This window comes from Platalea leucorodia (assembly GCF_965183815.1).
Source record: "Platalea leucorodia genome assembly, chromosome: 3".
Classification (NCBI taxonomy): Eukaryota; Metazoa; Chordata; class Aves; order Pelecaniformes; family Threskiornithidae; genus Platalea; species Platalea leucorodia.
The window spans coordinates 57,703,218-57,720,624 of record NC_138825.1 but is presented as its reverse complement, the minus strand read 5'-3'; the positions used below and the strand labels follow the sequence as shown (position 1 = coordinate 57,720,624).

Genomic DNA, 17,407 nt, shown 5'->3' with positions numbered 1-17,407 from the left:
ATTTAACACCTGATGAATTTTATGTCTCCACTGCTGTATACCAGGAGTTGTTGGCCTTTGGCATTCTTTCCCTCTCTTTAACCCTATGGCATCTTGACCTAATTATATTTCTCTTACATGGGAAACAATCATCTTAGCAGATGCCTGTAGAAAGAAATCTATAAGAGAACTTTTTTTAATTGAAAAATGTATAACCAAAGCAAAGACAAATATATTCCCAAAGCAAAATTCAGCTTTAGTTCATGATTTCACTAGTTTATGTAGTACAGTTCGTTAATACAAACCATAGCAGCAGCCTGATAGTGGAGGCTTAGATACAAAGAGAGCTGCTTTCTGGTGAGACCTGTATAAGAAAAGACAAGGCTGAGGTGAAGAGCAAAAAACCCATGCTTCCCTAGTCTACATGTCACAGTGTACTGGGTGACCTGAAATTTGAATGACCCACCTTAGATCCCAGGAGTAATACAGCAGTGCAGCTAGGTAACTGAGGATCAAGATAGATTGCCGGAAATGGAGTGCCGTGAATTTGCTTGCAATATCTGAGTATTTTTGTCTGGACCTTTCTGAGTTATTTTTGTAGGTACTTTGTATCAGTATGCCAGATTTTCTTCTAGAGGAAGTTGGAAATATGCAGTTTGTCAGGTAGATTGGTGTGCATTAGCAGGTGGTCTCTAGGTTGAATCCAGCCTGAAGGATGCATCTCTCCAGTCTGTCACCCTCTTCCTCCCAGAGGAGGTGGGGATGCTGTTCAGACAACAAATGCCTCTTCAGTAGCTGAGTGCAGTCCCTGGTCTGTACTCAAAGGTGAACGAAGGGAGATGGGTGGCCATGCACAATGCTTTGGGGAGTGCCGACAGGGTCTCGTTGCTCCATGGGCTCTCCCATAAGTAAAGTTTATTGCATGTTTAATCCACTTCCTATTTTTACTGTGGAAACAGGCTTCTGCAAATACTCCTGTTATACTGCAAAATGCAGCTGGCAATTAACAGATGTCATTCCAGACCAAACTGGTTTTTTTGTGGTTCTGAAAAGTGTGTTTTGTAGTTTTATATCCATTTTAATGGAGTATAAGACAAAGGTAACACAATAACCAGACTAGATAGGCTATGCTTCTATGAACAGTAGCCTAATCAGAAGCTTTAGTTGAGTCCCTATCAATCTTTTGATTTGTAATCCATATAAGAAAAACCTTGCTTTCTAGAGAAAGAAAAGCTTTTGTTGGAATTGGTTCAGCTGAGAGAATGAGATTCTTGGTATACTTTTCTTTAGGTAGGTAACAGAAAATTTTCCTTATTGACTGGTAGAGAAACAAGTAATGTCAGTTTTCCCAGAGTTTTGTCAGATTTCTTGGTGGAGAGGATTGGAAATATAACCTCTAGGGATTTCTCCTCTGCCTCTTCGCAAGCAGCCTGTGGAGTTTCAATTCTGAAAAGAGCTTCACAGCCCTGAACAACAATTTTTTGATTGCTCTTGACATCATCTAGTGGGTTTTCAGCCGCTGATTCAGAGAAATGCAGTCTTTTCTCCATTTTGGGGAGACAAATGAGGTCACCTAAAGTCCTTCTCCTGCCTTTCTTTAACCTATTCTCCAAAATTTTTCCATAACCTTTGTCTATGAACAAGCTTGCAGCGCATGAACACTTTAGCAGCCCTTCATATTTATATCATGATTGATGGCAGACTCTTAGTTTTGCTGAGGAAATAAGTAGTAACGTATTTGCTCATTTTCCAATACAACCTGTTTTATTACATTTCCTTGAGCATTATCTACCTGTTAATTTCTTTATGATATACTCTTTATCCCCTCCTTTACTGCCTTTTATCTTATGAGCTTAATTTAGGGTGATACTTTATTCGGGCTATAGATTAGCATTTGGGAGTTAAGGGTCATAGAATCTGTTCCCGTTTCTGTTGAAAAACTTCATGTGACCTTGGACAACTTATTTTTTCCAACTCTTTTCTCATTTTAAAAGAAGCATAGTCAGGTTTGTCTTGCAAGGGAGCCTTAATCAGTGGTGATAATATCCTTTACAATAAAAGGCTCTCTACTAGAGAACTGTGGCATTCTTTTTTCCCTTATCTTTCTTTTATGCTTTCTCCCCCCCTTTTCCTTTTCTTGTTTATTTTTAAACTCACTTTTCTCTTTTCTTTCTAAATCTATTAGAACTATAGCAAGAAACCCCTGCATAATTTAAAATCTGTTGCGCGGTATTTAATTTGTTTTCCTTATTAATTGTGTTGTAAGATGTTCCAAAAATGTGCTTTCTTTGCATTATAAAATTAAATTAATGCATTTACCTAATAATTAATCATTCGAAACTTATTTTTGTATCATCTTTTTCCCTTTGCTTTTCATGCTAGTCCATATACAGAGGATCTCCGGTTTGTATAGTGGTTCTATGTAATTTTTATTGTTCTTTCTGCTTGAAATCAAATATTTTTTCTACAAATAGTAGCACGCAATGGTCTTAAAAATCTTTCATTACCTATAGCTATACTTGTCTAAAAAGTCAAATTGCACCATTCAATGATTTTTTCTTAATTAAGAAACTTGTTATTTGATTGCAAAAATGCAATAAAAATATACAACCTATTTGAAATGTGTTTCATAATTGTTATCATTCCTTGAGGGTGGTAATAACTCGTGTTTTCTTTCCTGTATAGATTAAGCTTGTCAACATAAACTCAACTGATATTGCTGATGGCAGGCCTTCTATTGTGCTTGGCTTGGTGTGGACCATAATTTTATATTTTCAGGTACTACATTTTTTATACTTCAGTGCAGCTTGCTCAAATAACGGTTCAGGTCATCGTTTCATATGAACTGGTGTAGTTCCAGTCTTTCACCATAGCTAAGTCACTTTATAATTAGCTGAGGATCTGATCCTGAATAAAGCAATAGTTGATGGTAGGGGTGCTTCACACTGGTTAAAATTAGATACTTGTCTTTGGAATAGATTGTTCTGGGCCTAGAATGGAGTTCCTTCATCACTGGAACATATTCTTCCACTTTCTCTGAAGAATACAACAGAGCAACAGAAGAAAAGAATAGAATTGTGGATTCTTGGTACAAGTACCTTTAGCACCCTCAGTGGTGATTGTGCTGTATGTCTAATTCCAGTGCATTTGATGTCAGAGAGTAATTTTCAAACAATACATGTAAACATGCTGATTTCACTGGAAGATGCAGATATTTGGAAGGACAAAATTTAGCTGTGAATGGTGTAGATTCAGAGGGGTTTGAATTTGTAGAGGAGAAATCATTTGCATTCTGTTGAAGTTAGGTGGGAGGGAAAAATGGTTTTCTAAATCCTGTCCATATGAGTTAACAAAATGAGTCACTGCTCAGCAATTAAAAACCAACTGATTTTGTTGCTCTTCTTTATGGAGTTATTTGGCTTTGACTCTCTTGTGACGTAGCTTTCATGTCTCAGGCATGCTGTTTTCTTAAGAACCAACCAGTGCGACACCTCAATGGTTCAGATCTCCTTCTCAGAAGAAAAGTTAGCCAGAATGATATTAACATTTTTATTTTAATTTATAGCTCATTGAGATGAGTGGGGAAAATTATGCTTCTCAGAGTTACTGAAACTCTAGTTCTCTGCATCAGTTTTACTTGGGTCATTTTTTGAACTTTTCTTTATTTGTCACAGCCAGATACATCATTTTAACATGGATGAAAGCAGAAATGCATGAGAACTGTGGTTCTCATTGTGACAGACTCATTCTGTGATGTGACAAAACTTTGTTTTTTAAATAGACGGCATAGACAATATTGCAACGTCATCTGGATATAACTTTTTCATGTTAAAGAACCAAATTGTTAGTCAACTTAATGTTCTTAAAAGAACCAAGTTAATGATTTTCATTTGATGGAAGGCATGATACGAATAACTGTCATACACCCTTGGCAAGCACTACTAATGCACTTTGCCTGCAGTGCATTCACTATTCCTTCACAAGGTACCACTAAGCAAAGCCACAATTGAATTTGTGCCAAAACTGTACAATGGTAAATAAAGAACTATCCAGATGAGATCATTGAGGTCACTCCCATTCTTTAATTGAATGACCCTCCTCTGAAATTAGTGGATTGTTTTATAATTTGAATTCAAGCTAAATGTAAGCCATTGTCTCCTATTTCAATCGTAATTTGTCATAATAGATAACATGACACACTTGCATATTGTTCTAGCTGTAGGGTGTCAAGAAAGCCACTGATTGCTAGATATTTTGTACTTCTGAAATTAAGACTGTCATCTGGCACATACATTAGCATTTTTGAAACTACTTTAATGTACAGTTAAATAAAACACAGCATGTTAATCATAGCTTCTGCCCAACTTTGTCAGTTGTATTAGGAAATTATTTAAGAAACTGGTGAGAATTAAGAAGATTATCTACAAACAGTCCATTAACATTTTTCCCCACAGATTGAAGAGCTTACCAGCAATCTCCCACAGCTGCAGTCATTGTCTAGCAGCGCTTCTTCTGTGGAGAGTGTTGTCAGTTCAGAAACTGCGAGTCCCCCAAGCAAACGGAAGGTGGTAACCAAGGTCCAAGGAAGTGCCAGGAAGGCTTTGTTAAAATGGATACAGTACACAGCAGCAAAGTAAGTGCAAACTTTTTCTTCAGATTCTAAATTCTCTAAGTCAGGGATTATCCTTTTGCTCTGTATTTATATAGCACCTCCTCGTGATCATATTCTTTTTTGACAACTGAGGCTGCTAAATGTTACCACCATACAAGCAAGTAATAAATAACAATTTGCATTAATTTTACAAGCAGTCATATTTTATAGTTTCTGAATAATGAATCTTTGACAGAATGAGGAACTGAAAGGGGAATTCGATGTCTGAATGACAACGTATTAGTCCTGCTGCCAAAACACTCGATGTGACAATGCAAGTCCCACACTGACTTAGCATTTCTCAGCAACAGAGCTTGTAGGAGCACTAAATTCTGGCACTTGCTGTTGAAAGGCAGGTGATGAAAATTTTGAATATCCTACTGCAGTTTTGTGATACAAGGGACATATTACTACAAAAATTTACCTGAATTTTCTTTCTTTTTAATCCAAGTTATTTTGGAGTTATTTCTTGCTAACTCTTGTTAACTTAAGAATTTTCTCCTTTATTTGGTATAATTATCCCATGTTTTCTCTGTCTCCAAAAAGGCATTAAAAAAAAAAAGCATAAATGACATCAAAGATACAATAGTAGTTTGATGGCTTCTACAGTAAGAAAATAAAACTCAGAGATGCAAAAGAATAAAATGGATTTATTTGTTCAAATTAAGGAATCACTGCTATTTGAAGAGATCAATCACCTGCAAAATGTAGAGGGGAAATGGCCAGTTACGGAATGGTGCCTCAGAGAAAAGAAATATAATTGTAAAGATACAGACTTTCTCCAGTTCTCCAATAAATAGGTAGAATACAGTAATTTATAGTGCAGGACAGTCTAATTTGACATTCTTCCTATTGCACTGTTGTCAGTAAGAGACAAATGAAAGTGGTCAGCTGCAATTTCCAGACATGTAAACAAACAAAATACAAACAAAGAGGTTCATAAATGAAACTGTCAACATTTTGGGAAAGAGTAGGTGAAATGCATTGAAAGAAGCCTAGAGAAAGGATGGTACACTTTGCCTAGCCCTGCTTCACATCATTGTAATTTGCAAGGGCTATCTCACTGAAGTCAGTGAAAGTGTTTGACTGATCACAGTGAGCTTTGAATGAAGCCTTCATTCAGAGTTACTGTTGCTGTGATCCTCCCAATGGGAGGACTACCTTAATGTTGAAGTGTGTCTTCAAAGGAAGTTTGCATGCTCAAAGTAAAAAACAGTCTTGCAGTCTGTGGACCACCATACCTTTCAGAATTACTTTTTAAAAAAAGCAGTCAGAAGTGTGATTCAGTTCTGATTACTTTCTCATTGTATATTGCTATTTCTTGATCATTTGTGTTTATTTTTTAATGGATGTGTAAGTGTTCTGGGGGTATGAAATTGTAGTTTCACTCATGCTTTTGGTAAGAATATAAAGAAATTTGTGTGTTACATTGTCACCTGAACAGCAATGCTGTCACTGTTCATGCTTTCATTTTAAAAGATAACAGATTAATGCAGTCTTTTTTTTCTTTTTTTGGTGTAATACTGGTGTTCCTAACTGAACTGCAGTAGTTAATAATGGAGGGAGATATGAAGTTCTTTATAGTGAGGGAGAGAATAGTGAATGGAACTGCGTACATCCACAGACTCTGTGTGTGTCATACAAGAACCTTGAGAACCTTGGTGCACTTCATTTGTTGAAAATACTATTGGTTTATTGCCACTAGTAGGCCCACTGGAGACAAATACAGTATGTATATGACAAAAAACTCTTGGATCTTCTTGGGCAGAAATGAACATATGCAGTGGATGGATGGAGCTGTAGTCGACCTGAGTAGTGTTGCAGGTGGTTTAGGTTTAATGATGGGTAGCCACTGGGTGGAGCATCCTGTTTCCTCCCCTATTTCATCTGGTCCTGATGATGTTGCAAGTCACTTTTTCTTTTTTCTTTCATATTCTGTAGGCAAGTTGGAATTGAAATCAAAGATTTTGGACAAAGTTGGAGGAGTGGTGTTGCATTTCATTCCGTTATTCATGCTATCCGCCCAGATTTAGTGGACATGGAGAAAGTGAGGGGAAGGTCAAATAGAGAAAACCTGGAAAAAGCCTTCACACTTGCAGAAACAGAACTAGGAATTCCAAGGCTCCTTGATCCAGAAGGTACCTAATGCATAGTTGAAAAAAGTTTGGACTACTTGCATGGGTTAAATCAGATGTCTTATTTCATCGTGTTTAGACATTTAAGCAGCATTTTGTGCCATTCAGCTAAAAATTAATTTACCATGTTCTATACTTGTGCAGATGTGGATGTTGACAAGCCAGATGAAAAGTCTGTCATGACCTATGTAGCCCAGTTTTTGAAGCACTATCCTGATCCTCATCATACAGTGACTGATGTGCAGGACAATGATGTAAGTTTTTCTTGCATAACTATATAAATCAGTTTATCATGAGGGGGGGTTATAAATACATTTTATAGCTCTCTTATAGTATATTTTGTTTCCTTTTGATAAGCAGTTCAAGTGAAAAGCAAGCAGAATAAGAAAACTGGATAAGATTAGCTGAGAATAAAGGAACTAGTGTTGCAGATGTTTACTAGTAGATGAAGAAAACAGAATGGTGATCCTGCAGAGATTTTATTATTTTCAGCAGTAGAAGCCAAAAAGAACACAAACAGTTATTGTAGATACTAGCAAACCAATGGATCCTGAAGTTCCCTAAGAGGTTTTCAAGCATAACACGAATGAGACTGCAATAATTTGATACCTGAAGCAATGTGTCACTTCTGCTTCTATCACACTGGGTTTCTGGATAAGAACAAGAATAGTCCAAGAGATTACTTATAGTCTTTGGGCTTTTAGGCTCAGGAAGCAGTTACAATTTTGACACAGGTTTCTTTCTATTGCACAGTGATGTTTGACTATTTGCTCTAAGGAATTGTTTTCAGTCATGGTTTTTTCTTGGTTTTTTTTTTGTTTTGTGTATGCTCTAGTGCATTGGCTTTGCACTAGAATGGCTATACTCAGTGATGCCAAGTGATCATGACTCACTTCCTAATCCTGATCATTTGCTTTCTTCATGGCAAACACAGGAAACACTGCTGAGACAATCTGCTCAGTCCCAGCAAGAGAGAAAGAGGAAGCACTTTTTTTGTGTGTTTCTTTGCATTCCCTACAGAGCTATAGAAGAGCTTTGAAAGGAGTGAATCTCCTTCCTTGTGGCTACGTGTGGCTAAGGCAACTGTAGCTTTGCTGTCTGATTCCAGTGCCTGAGTACTGGAATTTTTCATTTGCAGCATTGGTCTGAGGACGTACGTGTGCCAATGCCACAGCATCCCACTGAGCAATGGGACTGCTGAAGCAGAGGGAGTGAGCACTGAAGCCTCATGCTGTGGCAGGCTAAGGCAGTCCTGTCATCTCCATACTGTGGCACACAATGCAGTTTCTGCTGCCAACAGCCTCGGCCAGGTCTGCTGCCTGTGCTGGGGTTGGATTTTCAGGAATAGACTCACCACCTTCTCCTGAGCTTTATGCAGAGACGATGCAGGGGAATGCAGGACTTGGCCACTCCACGTTCTGCTTGCCTCTGGCTATACCCAGAGCAATGATAGCACATGAGCTGTGAAAAGGAAACTACTGAGTTGCCTCCAGAATTCTGGTACAATTTTGGTAGAACTGCTGCTCCCCTGCATGTCACACTGCAGAAATCAGTAACTCCCAGACTTTGAGAATAAAGTAAGAGTTTGACATTTCACCTAAGTTTCTAATGGCATCATTCTTCATTTCCTTGAGGAAGAACTATATTCCTTCTCACACCCCTGGTGGAGTGCCTGGCAGTTTGAGACAAACTCTACTTCTCCAGTGGAGTGTCCAGTCAAGAACAGCTATGGGGCCTTCATTTTTTTCTGACACAAATTCTGCTAATCCATCTCTGGAGAAATTCTCATCCCCATCAGGCACCTATGTCCACTCTATACCTTGCCCCCTAATCATGTTCACCATAACTTCCAATTCACTTGCCTCTGGCTGTGGTACAAAATGATGACCAGATGGCATGTCATAGGTTGATGGGAAAGAGATCTGGATGGATCCAGGCCAGTAAGCAATGCACAAAAAGTCTAGGATCCCAGGTAATCACTGGCCCTGAAGCAGTGAAATAAATAGAAAAAAACCAGCACAATGCTTTCATCTATTTGGGACTGATTAGATACAAGCTCTCAAATGGCTAACCTTTTGGCACATTTTGGTCTTTTATTGCTATAAACTTTTGTATTTCTGTCATATATTACAGAGAGAAGCTTATTTTGCAGTCAGCTGCTTTACTTACGACTTTTCAGGGAGAATTTGTCAACAGATAATCAAATTTCTCATATTCAGAACTTGCATTTTCAGATATTTGATCTGTTCTCAAGAAAATCATGATAAGTTGGGCAGACTATCACATACAAATTCCAACAAATGTTAGGACCTTTGTTTACGCAGTTCTGGAGGGGAGGGGGAAAGAAACCAGGAGTTAATGCAGCTGATGCTGTTGACTGCAGGATACCTAGATGAAACAAGATATCGAGACAATCCTTGGCAAAATAGTAGTGCCATTCATATTATGTGATGCTTATGGAGAGATTCTAGTGCTGAAAATCCAACAGTGCAGTTTAAAAATATACAGACATAAGTATTGCATTCCATATTTATACAGTATTTGAAGGGAAAATTGAAAAAAAAAAAAAAACTCAATCAAATGTTTCATCATCAAATATCTTGTGGAGGTTTTTTTCACCGAGTGCTTTCTCATCTTTCAGCCCATATTCTTAATTGCATATGGGTTGGTGAAAATTAGGCAAAGGATCATTTAAATCATGAGGTTAAGTAAGGCTTTCATAACAGCAGATCCAAATTGGTAGTGTTGCCAGCAGGTCAAGGGAGGTTGCCAGCTGGTGAGGACACACTTGGAGCACTGCGTCCAGCTCTGGGCTCCTCAGTGCAAGAGAGACATGGACATACTGGAGAGAGTCCAACGAAGGGCCACAAGGATGATGAAGGGACTGGAGCACCTCTCCTATGAGGAGAGGCTGAGAGAGCTGGGGCTGTTCAGTCTGGAGAAGGCTCAGGGGGATCTTATCAATGTGTATAAATACCTGAAGGGAGAGTGCAAAGAGGACGGAGCCAGGCTCTTCTCAGTGGTGCCCAGTGACAGCACCACAGGCAACGGGCACAAACTGAAACACAGGAGGTTCCCTCTGAACATCAGGAAATGCTTTTTACTGTGAAGGTGACTGAGCACTGGCACGGTCTGTCCAGAGAGGTGTCTCCATCCTCGGAGGTATTCAAAAGCCATCTGGACGTGGTCCTGGGCAACTGGCTGTAGGTGGCCCTGCTTGGGAAGGGAGGTTGGACCAGGTGACCTCCAGAGGTCCCCTTCAACCTCAACCATTCTGTGATTCTGCAATTCTGTGATAATATTTAAGAGCATAATTGATATATTTAAGATTTTTTTTTTAATGAAACAGCAACAGTAGAGGTCGTCTTGCAATGCAAGGGGAATGCTCTTTTCTAAATAGCATCATACAAGAATGGAGATTTAAATTCCTTTAAAAAAATAGAAAAGTGGATTCTGTTTGTAAGACCAAGAACTATTTTCTTTAGTACTTAAAGAAACGTTCATGAATTTATCACTTTGCAAATTTAAGGGACGTCTTTTTTGATAGAAGTAATGGCTTGGAATCATAGTATGGCAACTGACTTTCTTGACAATGCAAGCCATCTAAGTGACTTTTTTTAACCCCTTTCTGCACCCATTGTTATTCTAATATTCACCTTGCTAAATTAATTGACTGGAAAAATGTAAAGGAGAGAGTAATTCTTTTCTCAGTGCACAGAGTTGGCAGTGAACCAGATACAAGATATTTGTGTGACTATATAATCCATTTAGATTGAAAACTCATTTATTCTTTTTCAAGAAGTGTTGTCCACAGGTTCTGTTCTAGGTATACAAACATATGCAAGATTAGACCAAATATGTAAGATAGATTGGTTCATTTTAAAATAGCCCTTTTTGTTTTGTGGAAACCGTATAAGTGAATTGGATGCCCTTTTAATCACCATAGCTAACAGTGCAAGGTAGAACAGTATCTATTGCCTCTTTCTTCCCTCTTACTGACCTGGACTATATATGTCCATCATAAAACTTCCCTTAGGAATTTTGCATTATTTGGTTAGTTTAGGTTGGGACAGGATTCATCAGTCTTTAAGAATGTAAAAGTACTTACACTCCACCTGTAATCAGTGGGAGACACTTTTCCAGATGGCATCTTTCTTAAGATGGTGTCCTAAATAAACTGTCTTCTGGAAATTCATGTTGTATAGCATTTCAACAGAGTTAAAACTGACTCAGATGAATCCTTCCCTTAGGTAATGATAGATAAAATGTTGTTGGCAGTTGATTAAAAAGAAATCCAGACATGCTTTATATTTTGTGACTGGTATAATCCCCCTATTCTTAGCCTTTCTGTCTTCCTCCTGAAGTCTAGTATAAGGAAATATGTATCACAGAATGGTAGAATCCAGGTACCTGGGAGAGAGAACCTTGCAAAATTCTTATCCCTTAAATTCCTGGCATACTCTTAATGTGTTATGTTCCAAAATTAATCACTTTTAGGGTGTATTCCATCTGACCCGTGTTAAGTCCCTGCTGTAGAATGAGATGAGTTGAGCAGTAGATGCTAGATGCAACTTTTTTTTTTTTTTTCTATCTGTCAAAAAAACCTGAAAGAGTGACTATCTGTCTCAGTTGCAGATGCCTACATTTAGTTAGAAGAATCCTACTTCAGAGTGGAGTGTGTCTGGGTGGTTTTTGATGGGGGCGGGAAGGATTTCTAACCCTCTCCCCCTGCCCTCCGGCCAACTCAGCTGCCACTGTGTTTCCTCAAGATGTGTTGTCCACGCAAATTCCTATTCATCTTCCCTCCTGATTCAATGCTCAGTTTATAAGGAATTTGCGTTGGAAGAAGCGGAGTAATAATTGAAGCTTATCCCTTATTTGTGGTCAGAGGGAACAGCTATTTGCATGTGCATTTCCAGAATTAAAAGGGATTTTATATCTCATGCATGGACCAGCTATGCATATGTGTGAACTTGTGTAGTCAACACATCTCAAAGAATCACAGTTACTCTAAGGTAAGTATTTTTCCAGGTAAAATAAATCTTGTAGTGACTAGTAATCTGGAAATCAGATCTATTATGAAAACTATTTCACTAGATATGATACAGACACATGAACTTAATAACATTTTAAGTATTTAAGTATATCTTGTTTTCTAACACGTGTGGCTCTTTTATTGTTCTCTCTGGACTTTCTGCCTGCTTTGCTTTATTTTGTTTGCTTCTTTTTTTTTTTTTCCTTCTTGTTTTCCCATTTGTTTCATATGCTAGGAACTTCAAGCAATCCCAACTTTTGTCATTTCTTTTATGAAATTTAAGGTAAGGGTAATATGCTCCAGAAGAACTTCTTGAATTGGACCTTTCATGCTTGTTATCTGTTTTTATCCTGCACTTATTTCACTTTAGATTTTGGGTGGGTTTATGTACATTGGTTTGCTAGCCTTATGTTAACCTTTCCAAAAAGCAAATAGTTGAACATAATGAGTGTAAGTCTTCCTTCTTATATAAGCTGATCCTAACAGCCTAATGCTTAACTTTGCAAATAATTTCACAGAAATATTGTAGAAAAGCAAGTCAACTTTCCTATAATAAATCTCAGACTATGCTTTTGGTTTTCTTAAGTATAGTTATAAATATGAAAAAATAGATTATAGATCAGTGTTTCTATTCACCTAATCTCATTTTAGATGGAAATTTTTGTATGTCTTTAGGTTTATAGAGTAGATACTAGATTGTATATATGATTGTGCAAGTGATGTATGTGGGCTGCGTGTTGGAAGGAGAGAGCATTCATGTGTAATTCCATATGTACTGCTCCTTTTTTTCACATAAATTATGATGTTTTTAAAAATATACTTTTTTTAATCATATTGGACATTTACGTACTTATAATTGTCTAGTATTAACTGAGAGAAGTTCAGAAATCTAACAAGGAGTATTTGAAATGAACATTCAGAGGTAAAACTGGAAGACTGCAGAAGTGAATATATTATGAAACAAATAAGAGGTGTCACTGCAGTCAGTCAATAGTGTTTACAGTTTGACCTGATCCAATTAATCACCTTGGTTCCACACTCATTTTTGTGGGTTGGTTTGTTTTTTTTTTTTTAATATATAAGCAATAGGTTATTTTCAAGTAAGTATGATCAAGGGTTATACCTAACTAGTGATATGTGTTGAAGTGAAGACTATTACTGATAGCAGAATTATTCCAATCTTCTCAATCCATTCAAGCAAGTTTGGGCAGGTTTAATGGGACCTTGTTGCACATTCTTAGCCTTACACAGCCCCAGTGCATTGCTGCTTAAGCTAGTGAAAATCTGAAGTGGTAAAAGCTCTGTCACTTTCTTTATCCCTGAGTAGCAACTGCAAAAGTAACTTTCTGAGCAACTGCAGTGATTTACTGTCTGCTTTTACAGATAGGGTTTAATAGCTCGTCCCTGGAGATGATGCTTGGCTCAGCATTCAGCATGCATCTGTGATACTATTGTCAGTGAACACTGTTCTATTGTTTCAGTAACACACAGACACACATACATCCAGTAACACATATATACAAGCCAGTTTTCAAAAGGAATAGCATAATTAATTGAATTAATGTATAAACATTTTTAAAGGGACTTGATTTTCTCAGCACATGAGCAATACAATAGTTCAACATCCCTGAAAAACAGGTGACTTAATTTTTTTAGATTTAAAAGTTCATATTTGAAAATTCTATCCTACCTGTGCCTGAGAATTTGAACAGTTCACCTGGTGTATAATTACATATTAGAGAACCCAACAAAGTACTCCCCTTCCAGTTCATAATTAAATTTCTCATGAAACACAGATGTATATTTTTAGCTCTTCACACACCAAAGTATTCTGCATTATGTAATTTCCAAATTAACTCCGGCATATCGGTTAATAAAGTAATGTGTTGACTTTGAGTCTGGGCTGAAAGCTTTTTTTGTAAATTTAAATTGTACCCCCTTATCTTATTGGAACTCATAAGCACTTTTCTCTAATTACCTTCTTTGATATTCTTTGGCAGTTGAGTGCTACAGTTCTGTTCATCTCTGCAAATCAGTGAATATTCATAGAATGGTGTCAGGATAAATTAATACTTTAAAATGCTGTTTGGAAGTAGCATGCAGAAAATAAGTCATAGTGGCTTAGATAAATTAAAATAAATGTCATCAGAGATCAGTGATCCTCATACTGGGGAAAGCACAAATAGTTATAATTATCCTATATAACTTTTCTTTGATGATTTATGTTCTGATCTCTGTACTACTTCAGATGTGCAGGCTTTAGAAAATAGTTTACATATCTGTAAATATCTTTTTTGATTTTTTTTTTTTACTATGAGTAGGAACTACTAGGCACTAATGAAAGTCTTATTTTAAGAATGATAGCTCATTAAACATGCGGCAGTGTTGGTGACAGGTCCCTTGGTGTGTAAGAAAGTGAATCTTTTATGTCGGTTACCCAAACTGAGAATTTAAAATGCTTTTGTATGAACCAGGGACCACAGAACCAAGTTTGCAGGTGATAAGTGATGTGATGAATGGAAACCTGTGAAAATGTAAAGTAAAATAAATAAATAAATATGGTGATAAATGAGATAAGATATGGTGATAAGATATGATGGTAAGATACGGTGACAAGGTAAATAAATATGGTGATAAGTGATGCGCTGAATGGAAACCTGTGGAAATGTAAAGTAAAATAAATAAATAAATAAAGTAAATAAATAAAATGCTTGTAATGCATTTTTGCACAATGTCTTTAACAACATTCAGTTACATGGTTACTGAAACACGTAAATCTTCTGCAATTAAACAAAGTAAACAAATAATTGTCTAACTAAATAGTTAAAAAAAAAATCACAGAAGACTCGATGCCACTGTTAACTTTATATTTTCACTTAATGTCGGAGAAATGGTGTGATTTAAAAGAGGTGTAGCAGTTCCTGTGTTCTTTATCTTCAGGTACCATAGAGGTGTTCTTAATTCTGGTGATATACTATTTCAAAAAGATTTGGTCAGACCTAGTTTTAGCCATTATGAAATTTTTAAGTTATGTTGACAGGAATCTTGCAAAATACCCATTTTGCTCACATTGCTCTATGAACAGTTGCAGCCACATGGATGCTCTTCTTGGAAAGACTTACCTTAAGGAGGTGCTTCTCAGCAATAAGAACATAAAGGAATAAAAGCCAGTGTTTTATAAAGCTGAATTTATAGTGTGAACTAAAAGTAATATACACAGCATTGTGGCAGACTTATTCTCTTCCTGACTTCAAGAATATCTTACTTAAAGTTTCAGTCAGCAGAATTGTTATATGACTTCCAATCCATTAAGATATATAGTTTAGTATTGCCTTTATGGAGCTGACAGCTAAATACTAAGAGATCTCAATAGTCTCACTAAAGTTATAACTTCTAATGAATGGAGTGCATTTGATACCAAAGTTCTTTTTTTGATGGCTGAATGAGTTAAGAATTCTCTCTTCTTATGTCCTTCTACTCATAGGCGATTAGTCCTGGCTTTGCTGTTTATCTCAAAGAATCTTGATGTTATTTTTCCACACACACAGGGCCAACTATCAGACCAGAAGAGGAGGAATTTTGTTCTCCTTCTCTATATTTAAAAGAGTTGAGAAGTTGGAAGCACTAGGAATTTTGGCTTCTTGGAACGCTATGTGCAGTCAAGGAGATGCCAGCGTTACAAATAGCTGGATCAGGGAAATGCCATATGTGACCTGTACTGTTTCTCAAGTACCAACTTTTGGCAAGTGTCAGAAGACAGGAGCATGAGCTATAGTGAACTTTGTCCCAGCACAGCTGCTCTAGTATCATGTTAACCTCGCTGCAACTACCCAGCTAAGAATTTACCTAGCAAGTTAACAGATACAATACCTGTGATATTTGCACAATCTGTTTTGCAAATTCTGTCCAACCAACTACCACTGTTTTGAGTAGAGGATCAGTAAGAGAATTAGTAGAAATATATCCGAGAAAGGTTTCTTCCCTATCTAAGGATCCTGTCCTTTCCTCAGCTGAAATGAAGCGATAGCTCTACGCTTTTAAAATTATTAAGGGAAATTATATTTTACATATTTGAGGCAGCTTTCAAAGAAAGGAACCATAGTTGGCTCCTTTCCCAGGTTAGGATCTTTCCTTAAAAGAAAGTATGTTGTTTCTTAAATACAGTCAGTGGCTATTCTTTTTTATCACATGGTCCAGTTTTTCTTCTCTCACGTAATGCTTGAAACTTAGTCACTCATTTTAGGTAATTAACTCATATGATGTGGTGTTGCATTTGTTCTCTGTAATAGATCTGTTTCTGACAAAGTTTACAGTAATACACCTTCTTTGGTTTCAAAGAGTAGCTTCTGATTAACAGACAGCACATATGGTTCATCAGTTAGAAATCTGAGATGGACACTTGTATCCTAGTTGATTAGCCTGCTTACACAGTGCACAAAAAACCTTTCTGTTGTCTGCTAACCTTCTCATATAACACTGTCACAGACCTGAGGTTTCCTGTTTGTATTTTTCTATTCACTGCCAGGTCACTGAATTCTGCAGAGAACTTTGTAGCCTTGCAAAACACCAGTGCCATGACAGACTGAAGTGTTAAAGCAAAACTGTAAAACAAATGTGCTGTTCTTCAAAGCCATAAAATGGCATGGAAGGAAAAGAAACTGAATACAATTGGGTTTTCTTTCTTTTGTTTCATTTTCCTTGTTAAAACATTCTCTATCAAAATATTTTGCCAACTTCTGAACGTGGAGGTTGATGTCAAGGATTGCCCTGAAGTCACTCAGAAAATAACTTTTTTTTTTTTTCAGCAATAGCAGACCAGATAATAAAATGGTGGTAAAAGATGATAAAACCCTCTCCTGTTTCATCTCTATTAACTTTTACTGAAAATTGATTGCAAATATGTGGAAGACTAAAATTAGCTGTTAAGTTATATTTAAAGGACTTCGTGTTAATTTAACATCGGATAAGAACTGCAATGTCCCAAATTGTCATGATTTCACCACTGTAAGACTCATGTCTAGAAGCTGAGTTATCCTCTTATACTCAGGAAATGCTTTTCAGTTAGACTGTATGAAGATAAGTGATGAGAGAATTGGGCCCTGATGTTCCATTGGCTTTCACTACAACTAATGACCTTGACTTGCTAGAGAGCTGTTAATTTCTGGACTGTATCTGACACCTCTACTAATAGACTGCAATGGGGTTTTTTTGTGTGTGGTTGTACTAAATCACAGAAGGAAGACAGACTGATGCTGAGAGACCTAAAAGTGTGGGCAGAACAATTTGAAAGAGACTTAGCCCGAGCACAGGTGGCAGAAACAAGCTTACAGGAGAAATACCAGGTAAGTAGTAGGGAAAATTTTGTATGATAAGACATTGTTATCATCATTATGTGTAACATGTACTGTAGTATTTTATGCAATCTGTATATATGCAAGTCAATGTACTGTAGTTTAAAGAAATAAGGACGCAAACTGTCTTTCCTTTTATTGGTGGAGGACTTATAATGTCAGCTCCAGCTTTGCTACGTAGAACAGTGCACAGATGGTTTGCCTAACACAGAGCTTTTTCTAGCAGTGTGAAGAAGGACTGTCCTAGTTAGAAGTG

General features: G+C 37.1%; 1 protein-coding gene across 2 annotated transcripts in view; it reads left to right on the top strand.

Moving 5' to 3' along the window:
• The window catches only part of SYNE1 (spectrin repeat containing nuclear envelope protein 1), a 310,346-nt gene that overhangs the window by 62,783 nt on the left and 230,156 nt on the right, over positions 1 to 17,407 (top strand). For both annotated transcript variants that reach the window (XM_082306888.1, XM_082306887.1), the window contains exons 5-9: positions 2,665 to 2,757; positions 4,434 to 4,612; positions 6,572 to 6,768; positions 6,910 to 7,019; positions 17,035 to 17,142. In XM_082306888.1, coding sequence (XP_082163014.1) covers positions 2,665 to 2,757; positions 4,434 to 4,612; positions 6,572 to 6,768; positions 6,910 to 7,019; positions 17,035 to 17,142 — 687 coding nt within the window. The remainder of the gene's footprint in view (positions 1 to 2,664; positions 2,758 to 4,433; positions 4,613 to 6,571; positions 6,769 to 6,909; positions 7,020 to 17,034; positions 17,143 to 17,407) is intronic.